At 44.5% G+C, this 13,440-nt stretch overlaps 1 protein-coding gene across 1 annotated transcript in view; it reads left to right on the top strand.

Annotated features, from left to right (window-relative positions):
- Positions 1-12,366, top strand: part of lrmda (leucine rich melanocyte differentiation associated) — a 235,249-nt gene extending 222,883 nt beyond the window's left edge. Inside the window, exon 7 of the mRNA XM_077614169.1 lies at positions 11,531-12,366. Coding sequence (XP_077470295.1) covers positions 11,531-11,610 — 80 coding nt within the window. The 3' untranslated portion in view covers positions 11,611-12,366. The remainder of the gene's footprint in view (positions 1-11,530) is intronic.
- Positions 12,367-13,440: the final 1,074 nt, after the last annotated feature.

The following is a 13,440-nucleotide window of genomic DNA, read 5'->3' as shown; positions in this document are numbered from 1 at the left end:
AGCTAACAATAGAAGAATAATTAACTCTATACTGCTTATATCCTAATATAACATTGACAATTGGACTCGATCCCATTTTAGCCTACTCTGCTAAAGGGCTAAGGGTATTTCAGTTTATTGGAATGACCCCCATTCTTCCGGCAATGATTTAGAAGCTTCTTTTCCGTCAACCGGTGTCGTGACATCCTCGAATCCACTGGCCTATGACAAGGTACTCATGACAAATTGCCGATCTTAATTCCGTGACGTGCAGTCGATAATATTTGGCTTCATTAATTCCCGTGCCCCGGGAAGACATTCTGGCCCTATTAGCGGTGAAATCTCATCCCCGTCTCGCCCGTACCTCAGCTGCGACTCAAGCGAGCGGCCAAGCGGATAATACGCTCCGAGCTCTGAAACATGTACCGTTATAATTAGCTTTGTCAGGTCCGAGCCCCTACAACCCTCATGCAGATAATATGATAATATGTCTTCATAACCGGCTGACCTTACATGCTCAATATTTCTCCCCTTATGAAGATTACATGTCAATAAAGTAATTGAGTCCCGGGCCGTGAGGCCGGCCAAGATTTAGGTTATTGGACTTTTCGGGGGCAGTGATGTACGAGCGTTATTATTCTGCCTGTCGAGGGAGGCCGGGGACGGTCCGAAGGGTGTCTCGGGGAGGGGAAAGAGTCCGAGTATCATGAGATGGATCCGCACTTAATCATGGCTTCATCTCTTCGTGTGAACAGCCAATGTGCCTTACCGATAAAGAATAGCGAAGAGGATGCCCGGCCATTTGTCTGAGTCGGCTACGGACAATCGGGCTAAATTCGGCTAACTGTCCACGGTAAGAAGTCTGCCCGAGTCTAATAGTACGCATTTGGAAAATATGTTCATGACTATTATCTGTTTGTCAGCATAATTTAAATTAAATTCCCTTGGATGGACAGTCATTACAATCTAGTTTAGGTTAGGTTAGAACTTTATTTCATCCCGTATTCGGGTAATTTCTTGGTTGCAGTAGCAAGACAGACAAGACATTGTAGACCTAGTTAAAAAACTGGAGCCACACACAGGAAGTCCACAAGGTGGGGACCTTCTGCAACCTGAACCAAATTAGGGTAACATGATTATTTTGCTGGAATTATTTTACTCAACTTGTTCATTCAATATCATGAACAATTTCTTGGACAATGCACAGTGGGATAGGTCGCAGTCAAAGCTTGAGTTCTTCTGGGTTGGCGGTTCGATTCCAGGCTACGACTGCCCGCTGTCAGTGTCCTAAACCCCGAAAAGCAAAATGTCGCAATTTTTAGTTAGACGAAACCCTGTCCTTACAAAACTAGAGCGCTGTGATTGTTTACTTCCATGTTTCGAACCCCGCCCAGACCGTTTTGCCCAATGATTGAACTATGTTTGCCCACGAATAAGTTGGTTGTCAAATCCCGGGCCGCAAAAAAATGCAACGTGAAAAGGAAGCGCACCAGCAAAAGTCTGTATTTTGCTGTGGTCCAAAGAACTGATGTGATGACACCCTTAGAAAACCACCTCAGTTGCCATCAAACATAGACCGCATGACCTTGCCACTTCCTGTCTATTTCTTGTCCCACGTTAAACGGCTCATGGCGTCTCCAAGAATTGCCATAAAGACCGTTCGTTCCATCATAATTTGTCTGTCAGCGCCAGAGACGGAGGTAATGGCACGTGAAAACAAGCGCAAGCAAACAAACGGCGCTGGGACACATATTCAGCTCTGAGGGGAAAAAGTAGTCTGGAGACATGTGGACATGTGGGACGGCAAACGTTAAAGGATATTTTAGCGTGTCCTCTCAGATTAGGCCCCGGAGATTGATATTTCCAGTCAGATGAAGCCTCCACGTGAGTGATCCTGCCCTTCCATCATTGTGACAAGTGGCTCTCGGCTAACGCTAACCCGTGTACGCCACGAGGGGCCCGGCTCACGTACGCGTCCTCCTCTTTCTCTGCCATCTCCCCACCGTGTCACGTCCAATCACCGTCCGGGTGGCTTGGCAGCCGGTCTGCCGCAGCCCCGGGTAGACACGGCAAATCGGGCGTCAGGGTGGACTCTGAAATGATTCTAATAACCGGGTGCCCGGTTGGCCCCAGATCGTCAAGACAGTGTAGGCAGGGTGCCTTCCCCGGACATGGGACTTGGCTGGTGATGCCTGCCACGGTAGCGAAGGCGGAGCAAGACATTGCTTTGTATTGATCACAGAACGGATTGTTTGAGGCCACATTTTTTAGGCTATAATTCTCTGAAAAACTGTTATGTTTACAAATGCTTATTTACCATGCGTCCATTTTTCATTCGCTACTTTAATGTAGGTTTATTCTTGGTATCAAATCAGATTTTTTTAAATTGCCCTCCGATAGATGCGACATACTCCAGTGCGGCCTTTACGTTTTTTATTTCTTTTTAAATGTGAATTTTTGGGGCTATTGCGACTTGTGCGCAGTCTGAAAATACAGTTGTTATCTTTAATGTACCTTTATTCTTGGTATCAAATCAGATTTTTTTTAAATTGCACTCCGATAGATGCGACTTATACTCCAGTGTGACCTTTGTTTATTTTTTCTTCTTCATTGTGAACTTTTTGGCCTATTGTGACTTTTACTCAGTCTGAAAATGCAGTTCTTATCTTTAATGTGTTTGTTCTTGGTATCGAATCAGATTAAAAAAAAAAATAATTGCCCTCCCAGAGATGCGACTTATACTCCAGTGCGACCTTTATATTTATTTTTTCTTCTTCATTGTGATTTTTTTGGGCTATTGCAACTCTTAGTCAGTCTGAAAATACAGTTCTTATCTTTAATGTATGTTTGTTCTTGGTATCAAAACAGATTTTTGTTTAAATTGCCCTCCGAGAGATGCGACTTATACTCCAGTGTGACCTTTATATTTATTTTTTCTTCTTCATTGTGAGTTTTTGGGGCTATTGCGACTTGTACTCAGTCTAAAAATACAGTTCTTATCTTGACCAGATCATGAAAGGATACATATTGTCCTTTCTTAAGTCCTATATGTACGATGCATATCTTTTCACCTTGCAACAGGTGACGAAAATGCATTCTCTGTTGGCGCGGCCCTAGAAAAGCTGCATTTTTTTGTAACCCCTGACCCAACCCCCCCGCACACTCAATTTTGCCCACCATTTTGGATCTGATGGAAACAGGCGTTGACAGGTGGCGAGGTGCCGTTTTGCCCGACCATGCGTGAAGTCCATCATTGTCTGTGCGGTTTAGTTAACGTGGCACTTAGCGACTGACAATGTTTGGGAGCCGGCAAAACACCGTCATTGTCGCGTCATTTGTCTTTCCCGTTGAGACAATTTGACACGAGCGCCGTGCAGCCGGCGTCCCGCTCTGCACTTCCCACGGTAGGCGTGTTCGCCCAGACGCATTTTCCATGGGTGTTTTTTTTCGGCCACCGGCGTCCTTGCGCCACGGTCTCGCCGGCTCCTCTTCCCCGGACGCACTTTTATATCGTCGTAATTGACCCGGCAAAGAGGTTCATTACGCAGTCCCTTTCATGCTGTTTTGCCTGATAATTATTATTTAATGTGTTCAGATGGAGAGCATCATTAATTCATCCCTTCCTCCAATGTCAAAGAGATGAACGGTGAAGTTATCACTCTCCGCTGATTAATATGACGCTCTTTTGTTATTGAATCCCGTCCCAGTGATTAAACCGCCGCCAATACGAGACGCCGCCGGCTAGGCGCTAATTGCGCTTTTTTTTTTACCTGGTCAGAGGTTCCGAGCGCTTATCAGTGGCATTTCTTTTAATTAGAAATCCAAGGCCTAATGAAGAACGCGATCGATCAGCGTCACGGCGACGAAAATGAGCGCTGGTGATTAGCGCCGTCATTAGCGGCGCCCTTAAGAGAAGACAATTTCGTTCGCGGCGAGTCCACGTCTTGTCGTTTTGGCGCCGACGGGAGATTTTTGGGGAATTATTTCCTGCTAAACAAGTGTCTTATCGCCACACGCCAGAGCTACTGTAACCACGATTCTCTCCCGGTGGAATAAATGTCACTAAAATTAATATCCCCTTTTTTTGTTTCTATCAGCGACTCCTTCAACCACCCGTCAGACACGCGACGGTGATATCATACTTGAGTCCAAATTGATGCGCCCCGGAATTCAATTTCCTTTCTCGTCTTGGCGGGTTGAAGGTACGACGACTGATAGGCGTTTATCTGCCCACAAAACTGTAATTCCGCCAACGGTGAATAATGTCGTCCTCTATTTTAAGGGTTTGCTGATGGCTATTTAGTCAAATGATGATGATGGAGTGTCATGTTATATGTTGCTAAACCAGGATATACGCTACCTGAAACCTTCTTCCAGTACTTGTGAGTCATTTATTTTGAAGAGATTTCTGTCAAAATAAAATGTGCTGTATTCTAAAAAGACACCAATACTGCCCTTAGTTGGTTGAAATAGGCTCCAGCACCCCCTTGTGAGGATAAGCGGCTCGGATAAAGAATGGTCGATTAAAATAAATAAATAAATAAATACAATTAAATAACATAATAATAATTGAAATGTACTACTCGTTTTAGGTAGAATCATTATTTTTTTATGGTTTAACATTGTTTTAGTCCTTCTCTGAAGACATACAACATTCTAATTGTTTTTTTTTTCAAATAATAACAATAAGTCAAATATTTTGGGGGGTAAAACTAAACTAAATGTAAGGAATCCAAAGGTGAGATGATTTTTAGATTATTAGACATTCATGTTTGTTCTCCATTAATTCGTAAGACAAAATGAATTCTATTTTTTTTGACGAATAATGACTTTCATCTCTCCCGTTTAAAGCAGATTGGACGATTATTCCCATCCAAACTAGTCAATGAGTTCAAGTCAGTCAAGTTTTATTGCGAAAATTGCCCCATTGATGCTTAACATTAAGTCTAAATGTATCTTTATTATATCAATTCACACTAAATACAATAAAATAGATTCATCCCTAATATTTGAATGAAGTTGCACTATAGCGGAGCGTCAGCGTTATTACACGGAATGCCTTGCCACGCATCTGTTCATCTTTCGTAGGCTAAACCAATGAGGTTTCTTGTAACATACACACACACACGCACACACTGGGTTGTTTCTCTGGCTTCTGCTGGGTGAAAAATGGCCCCCATTTTCCCTGCTAGCCCGTGTGGATGTGGAGAGTATAAATGGCTAATGAATTACAGATGAACATTGACGCAAATGAATCTCCCTGATGTCCCAGGGTTATATGGCAGCTATTTAAAAGTTTAATCAATACGCCCAAGTTGGGAACATGCAGCGGCGGCACTTGTTTGGCCGCCGTAAACGGTGGGGAAGGAGAGTCGGCGACGGCCGCGGGAAATGCGTCGTGACGACGGCTATTTGTGTTTAATGGACTCGACGGTTTTTATCGCGGGAGGGTAAATGTAACTTGGCAAAGTTGCGCTGGGGAGTTTGGTTGGAGTCCCCGCCAGGGGGACAGATGTCACCGCAGCTGTTAAAATGATAAAGTGCGCCACGGTGGAGCGTACACATCGTTAAGATGACAACGTGCACCTCGAGATGCGCTTTGCTCCAAAGAGGGAAGCCACCGTGATTGGTCTTGAATCGCAAAATGTGCTGGATTTCATTGCAGTTGTGGTGTTGTTTTTTCAGTGTCCCCTGTGTACCGTGTCTGACAGTGGACCTTGTTTTTATTTATCTGTTTGTTTTGGGATGGTTTGTCTTGGTTAGATTTGTTTTGTTTTGGTCTGGTTTGGTTTGGTTGGGTCTGGTTTGGTCTGCTCTGGTCTCGTTTGGTATGGTATGGTCTGGTCTGCTCTACTCTGGCCTGGTTTGGTTTTGTCTGGTTTGGTCTGGTCTGGTTTGGTTTTCTATGGTTTTGTCTGGTCTGGTTTGGTTTGATCTGGTTTGGTTTGGTCTGGTCTGGTCTGGTTTGGTTTGATCTGGTTTGGTTTGGTCTGGCCTGGTCCGGTTCGATCTGGTTTGGTTTGGTCTGGTCTGGTTTGATCTGGTTTGTTTTGGTCTGGTTTTGTCTGCTCTGGTCTGGTTTGGTCTTGTCTGGTTTTGTCTGGTCTGGTCTGGTCTGGTCTGGTTTGGTCTGGTTTGGTCTGGTTTGGTCTGGTTTTGTCTGTCCTAGTCTGGTCTGGTTTTGTCTGCTCTAGTCTGGTCTGGTTTGGTTTTTCTATGGTTTTGTCTGCTCTAGTCTGCTCTGGTTTGGTTTTATATGGTTTTGTATTCTCTGGCTTTGTCTGCTTTGGTCTGGTTTGAGATTTGCATGCATGGGCCACCATTTTATTGCCGTTGCCAATAAAACCCACCAGTAAATTTTTAAGTGCCTTATTTTGGACATAGGCCAAAAGAAAAAAAAAAAAAGCTAAAGAAAACAATAGCAATTCAAAAACTAGATAACCAATGAGACACTTTGGACAACAACAAGGTAGCACATGGGGGGAGGGAGGAAGTCTATTTATCTATGTTCAACCCTAACACACCCGCTAGACAAGAGTATATTTCAACTCCATTTCATGTCATTGGACTGCCCTGATAAAAGTGCGACCGGAGACGGATGGTGAACACAATGATAGCCGGAGACCGGGCGCTCATAAGTCACTCTCGCGTCTCCAAGACCCCCACGTGAGCGCCCCCACGCGTACGCTAGCATTTCGTCAGCCTCGGGAGATAATACCCAAAATGTAATCGCCTCGTTAATTGCCTTTTTTCCCTCCGCTCTCTTAACGTTTGTATTTCTTTCCCCTTGACGGAAGTGGCCAAACCGTGGGGTGGAGTCTTGGCGGAATAAAGTTGTAGAAACGAGCGAAACGTGAAAGAAGGAGCGCAAAATAAGAGCTGAGAGCCCAGGCGGGCCAAGGGGAATAAGTTATAGGATGTGAAAAGGAGACAGCGGGTGGATTCATGCCAAGAATAGATAACCTTGATGTTAAAAGCTACATCCGTCGGATGTGTCTTGTCTGTGACATATTGATGGCCCTTGAAAAGAGGCCAGCTGATTGTATGCAGGGAACAATCATTAAAGCCTCTCTGGCTACGTCCTCTCTCACTTTTTCTTATCGCTGCATAATTTGGTCTGCCTTCTAATGAATGGCCTTTTTAAAAAAATATATATATATATTTTTTAAATGTGCTCCAAACAGGATTGCTCTATTAATCGTCCTTCGGGCTAGATAGGGTCATAAACTGTTTAATCTGGTAGGGTTTACATCAGATATTCTTCTATTTATTTATTTAATCTTACATATATATGTTCATTAACATGAATATGTATATGTTCATTAATATGTACTGTCTCTTTATTAAATAAATTGAACTCAATCTCAAGATGGGATATAATACGTTGTGGCATTAGATGAGGGAGATTGTTTATGTTTTTTAAATTTATTTTTACAGTAATCCCTCGATTATCGCAGTTAATGTAAACGAAAAATAGCGAAGTAGGGTCACCTATTAAAAAAAACTTTTTTTACTTCAGTTCAAAAACATGAAAACATTACCAACCAAAAAAGCCTCCCTTTTTTCCACGCGTTTTACCCACAAACCTCATTTAAAATTGTTTGGGTTTTGGACCATGAGTCCATAAACATCCAAATACTCCAGTAGACACAAGTTGTTATTGTTATTTTTCTCGACTTTGATGGATAACCTTCACAGTTCAACACTTCTCCGCCAGAGAACGGACAAGAACTAAAATCATCCAATACTAAGACACTGCAAAGACACTTATCTTGGAGAAACTGGTTCCGAGAACCAATCCAACAAGGGTGGAAAAACTAGGAAAAGAGCAATGGGGATTCTCCGATTTTTTTCCCCCCAACTCTAGTTATACCTGGCATCTCAATTTTCATTAAAAAGCGCCTGAAAACAGTCCAACAAGTTCCCTTCACAGCGCGAGCTTGCGCTTATTACCAGAGAAGATGGACAAAGATGGCCGACAAAAGAGAGCAACTCCGACACACTTGCGTTAACGGCTCGAGGCGCCTTTGGGAATCCACCTGATGAACTCCCGCTCGATAGCAAAGAGCCGAAACCGTTCTTCGCGGATCCCCTCGGAATCCCCCCACCACCACAGCCGTCCGTTTTCCCGAAATCGTAACGCACAGCACGGGTCGTCGTTAAAGTGACAGATCCACCGAGTAGCAAAAGGCTCGGCGTTTGCGGAATAGTGCTCCGGCTGTACGTCACTTAGCACCTGCGGTTGTTCTTTAAGCTCAAGTGCTTTTTATGAAGTCCATATCTGGTGTTGGTTTCCTCTCCGCGGGGGCCGGGTGTGATTTGAGCAACATGAACGATGCTACCGCTATCAGCGTTAGCGTAAAATGGGAGAAATTCCCCAAACTATTAAAGGTCTTCCACCTTACTCATTCAAAGTGAGCATGCTGCCCGTACTACAGGTAGACGCGCACAAGCTCATAAAACCCAAGTTGTCAAATTTGCCAGGAAGCAACAGGGAGAGATATTTGAATATTTAAGTTGTGGAAGGTATGGCTACCATGTAGTAATATATTGAATTGTGGAGTACAGTCATACCTCTATGTACGAATGCTTCTAGGTATGAAATTACATGTTCCAAAATTTTTATATCCAAATGAGTGTCTTGAGATACGGAAAAGATGCAAGGTACAAAATCATCCAGAAGGTAAATGCATTTCCCTATTCATTATTTTATTTTGAATTCCCTTTATTAAGCAATTAAAAACTACAAATGCAACGTGGCACATATTTTCACACACACACATAGGGCACACATAAAAGTTAGAGAATTTACATATAAAGTACACCTCTACTTACAAAATTTTCAAGTTACGAAAAACGTCTCCATTGATTATCGCGACTTCACTTAGCGATTGTTTTTCTGCTAATAATTATTTAATTTGTTTTTCATCAGTGCTGAGTCCTAGTAGAAAGAATGGCTTCCACTTACGAGTTTCGGCGTGGATGTTCCCATTTTTATGAACTAAAAAAAATATATATATTTTTTTTAAATAATTAATAGCGGCAAAAATTGCGAATTTGTGATAAATGAAGGCACAATAATCGAGGGATTACTGTAGTCCGGCCCACATACGATCTAGTCGCCATTGAACTAAACTGTCGTCCCGTTTAACGAACTATGTGTTTGCCCCGTAAAACTTTATTGACTAAACACAACAGTTCGGTTGGACTTGAAATAATTACCTCCTGTCTTCTCAGTCTAGGCTTGATCATGCTGACCCTGGATCTGTTTTTCTTTCAAATCCCCTCCTTCCAATTGCTTCAAAATGCAAAGAAATCCCACCTTCCTCATCGCCCCCCGAAACGAAATTACGTCACAGCACGTATGAAAGCTTCCGCCCGATGCCGGTCGGATAACGGCGCATTAAGACGCATGCCCCCGAGCGCCCGGGGTGTCGAACCCGGTCGCCAGCCACGTTACCTTTGTCCTCGGGCCAAGTGTGGCAGCTAGAATTTGGAATCTCCTTCGCTGTCAGCGGCGCACACGTAGCATATCCCCCGCGCACACCGGGGGAACAGGCAGGCGTGGAGTCGGTCCCGGATTTTATCGGAGGTGACAGCTGCTCACACTGGAGTGTTTGGATCACCTCAAGTAGCGGGGCCGTGGGGGGTGGGGGGAAATGAGCAGCGCTCCACTACAAAGTCCAGATTTAGATTGACTGCGCTTGTCCTCGGGCCCGTGGGCCGCTTCTTCTTCTTCTTCTTCTTCTGCCGCCGAAGCCTGACAAGAACACCCACTGCTGCCGCGAGGGACTGGTGCGTGCACATCTGTTTGCGCACTTGCTACGGAGATATGTACGTACGCGCCTGGACGACCACTTTGAGGAGAGCGAGGTGTCAGCTTGGCTTAGAATCCGGTTGGCATCAGAATATGCTTGGCACTAATACGGCACCAGTATCTCTGTCCCCGTCTCTGCTTCCTGTCACTTAGTCGCCATCTTCTCGCCGCCGCCCCTGGCTCACGCGGATCAGTCTGCGTCCCGCCCCCGGGCGACACCACCTTGCCGAGTCGTAGCCAGGCAATGCTAATGACGCTTGTCCTTGTCTCAATTGGAGATAGGAAAGAACTAGCTTAGCCACAGTTGGTGAATGGAAAAGATCGACTTATAGACGTGAGTGTTTCGTTTAAGGGGACTTAAGGTGTGGTCAGACCGTCCTGGTTTGGTCCGGACCAAACGAGGCGTGGTCAGACCGGCCTCGTTTGGTCCAGACCGAAATTGAAAGTTTTTCGGCCGGTGTGAATACAAACCTTGCAATCTGCAAACACCCAGTCTGGGAACCCCCCAGCAAGCCGGTCCTAGAGGGCCACCATGGGTGCAGGTTTTTGTCCCAACCGATCCAGGACAGAGAATTTAACCATTAATATTTTTGCAGAAAACAAGAAGCACCTGACTGCAATCCACTGATTCCCCTGGTATGAAACAAATTGGTGAAAAGGTGCTTGCTCTATGGGCTGGAATGAAAATCCACACCCACTGCGGCCCTTTGTGGAATAGTTTGCCCACCCCTGGACCGTTAGCACATAGGCCTCACAGTTCTGAGATCAGGGGTTGTTTGCATGTTCTCGTGGTTAAGTGAGTTTGTTCCCGGTACTCTGGTTTTTGTCCTGCATCTCAAAATGACCCATGCCAGGCTAATTGAATACTCTAAATTTCCCATTTGTGGCTGGCAACCAATTTTGGTCCAATTCGAGTCTTCTACTGCCCGTTGTTGTCTGGGATAGGCTTCTGTACTCGTGAGGATAAGCGGCTCGGTCATCGAATGGTAACCCGTGACACCTCATTAGCGTGGTTTGGACACTCCTGGTCTTCAAGTATGCTCGTTTCTACCCCCGTTCTTGACTTGCTAGGACTCCGAAACAGTCGACATCGGGCAAACACACTTCTTGTTAAATTTGAAGTACAAATTCCAAATGAAGTCATTTTTAAGAAGTCATTTTTCAAGGGTACCAGGGACGGCGGTTCAGGCTTTTTGCAGAGAGCCAGGGAAATAAAACGTGAGTGCCGCTTGTTAAGTAGCAAGTCCGCCATTGCATTTCATGATGTCATGTGTTTTATACGCCCGTTAAATGCATTAAGGGACACACCCTTGACTTGTAACACACCTGCTTTGACGGTACAAAACACCGTTGTATGTTTTGGGGATTGTCCTTGTCTCGGTGGGTTTCTTTTTCAAGGTCAAATGGTTGAAAATATTCAAGTGTCCTTTTTTGATGCTACGCTCAAGGACAATTAATTCCATATTTGCTCTCTTCAAAGTAGTTGATCTTTTTTAAGATCGTTTCAGACAGATTTTGAATCGATACGAATACACACAACATAATTATTATGTGTTATATTATTTATGAGCTATTTATTTACGTCTAAATTGTCTTTTTCTGTCTGTATTCTCACCCTCTTGCTACAGTGAAATTTCCCGAATACGGGATGAATCAAGTTATCAAATCTAATCTAACATCGCCATATAAAATGGTGGCGGATCCATCGCTAACCACGCAACGTTTCTCTTTCAGGCGTCTTCGCCAAATGCCGCTACGTCTACTACGGCAAGCATTCCGAAGGCAACCGCTTCATCCAGAACGACCATCTTTGACGGCGCCGTGGACGAGACGGATGGCGGACAACCCGAGCCATAACGCACGGCAAGAGATCTAAAGCCATTATTTATTGACATTCCGCTCGCATTAATCCGATAATTGCTTTGACTTTGTAATGAGTAAGATGTCTGAAGATGGCGCCGTTGACTTCTGTGCTTCCCGTGCCACTACACATACACTTACACACACGACACGCACACAAAGTGACAAACAGGTCCAAGCTAGTACGGCGTGTCTGGGCCTGACAGCCATGATGGATCACCCATCCACCGCTCCCACTAATCAAGGGTGAAAGGGGTGACGGTCACACACCTGAGACCTGACACGGACACCGCCCACGCACACGTACGCTCACGAAATATAAAGCGCTAAAGTGTTAGCCATGATTTGCAATCGTTTCGATCAACGGGAATGAGTTCATCGCTGTTTTTTATTCGCTAAGGAACGTGTTTTTCCACTTTATTGCCTAATTGACGCCTGTTTTTATTTAATTTTCACTGTTTTAGCCACCGCAATTTATGATAGAAATGTTGTCAATCTTTAACCACTCCTTTTAAAAAGGCATTTTAAAATATTTGAAAAAATCACATCCTAATCACGTGAATAAGGTTAAATTCCTTCCCATAAGAGGCAACCAATTGTTTTCATTTTGCTTTAAATGTCAAGTGTAGCCTTTTAATTTTCGTAATTGTTTTTTTTTCTTTCAATACATGTGATTTTGAAATAATTCAACCATAAATATTATGCGTCCAGACCCTTGCCTCAATGAAATACTCATTCCAAATATGTGAAATATTTACATCATTACAACATCCGCCATCTTTTATGTCGCTAATGTTAATGTGGACATCACCTGCCTGACAAATAGATTAGTCCTAACTGTCACACGCAATTGATTGCTGAATCACTGCCAACCCTCCAATCAAAATGCCTGGGACATCTATCGCCGTCACGGATAGTGAAACATAATGTTTATAACTCTAAATGGAAGTGGATTAGTTCACAGTTAATGATGTTTCAAAATATAGTTATTCTATTAACACTACCAGTAAAATCCTCTTCATTAGTTTTTGACCTTTCAGCTAATTTAAGTTAAGTCGAGTTAAAGCTAAGAACTGCAATGTAAGATGAACTTAATCTTCTTGTGCGGGCCACATTATTATCGTCAAATGCGGGTTGTAATTTGGACACCGCGGCATCTCAAGCAACAACAATTTAATTGGACTTTCCTCTCTGTTGTCATCTTTTGAAGCATCCAGTAATACTCTCCTTGGATTTTATTTCCATGGCAGCGGTTCATAAATGTCCAAATTCCTGCCGACCCAACGACCCAAAATGGCGTCTTTCTTAGCGCTACACACACATAGACATAGACAAAGTCTAGCAAAGTAGCCTCCAGGCTTTCTAATTCAGAATGTCACTGATCCGTTCTGATGAAGTAGCGTGCCATTTTCTTGCTCCAGCAGGAAGTTCCCCAAACAGCCGGCGGCGGCCACGGCCAGCTCGGGGTCAAGCGGGCCGCCGCCTCCAGGTCCAACGCGCGTCTCTTACGCACGCCTCGGTCGATCCACCGGCCACCGCGACGCGTACGTCGCCGCGCGGAGGCGTCCGCTCCCGAGATAGGTCTCGGCGAGGAAAGGCGGCGCTGACGAGGATGGGAAGTGACACCCGGCAAACTCGGCGTGTCCTCCAGCCAGCTCCGGTGGCTCGCCGCCTGTCAATTCCGCCTCCGTCACCGGGACTGGCTCAATGGCAGCGCCTGTGACACATGTCACAAACTTTTAAATGTCTGCTCTTTTCAGTAGGATGGCTGGGTGCGCACTGCA

This window comes from Stigmatopora argus, chromosome 11, assembly GCF_051989625.1.
Source record: "Stigmatopora argus isolate UIUO_Sarg chromosome 11, RoL_Sarg_1.0, whole genome shotgun sequence".
Taxonomy (NCBI): Eukaryota; Metazoa; Chordata; class Actinopteri; order Syngnathiformes; family Syngnathidae; genus Stigmatopora; species Stigmatopora argus.
The sequence above is the reverse complement of the archived record's forward strand: the minus strand, read 5'-3'. Positions and strand labels throughout refer to the sequence as shown.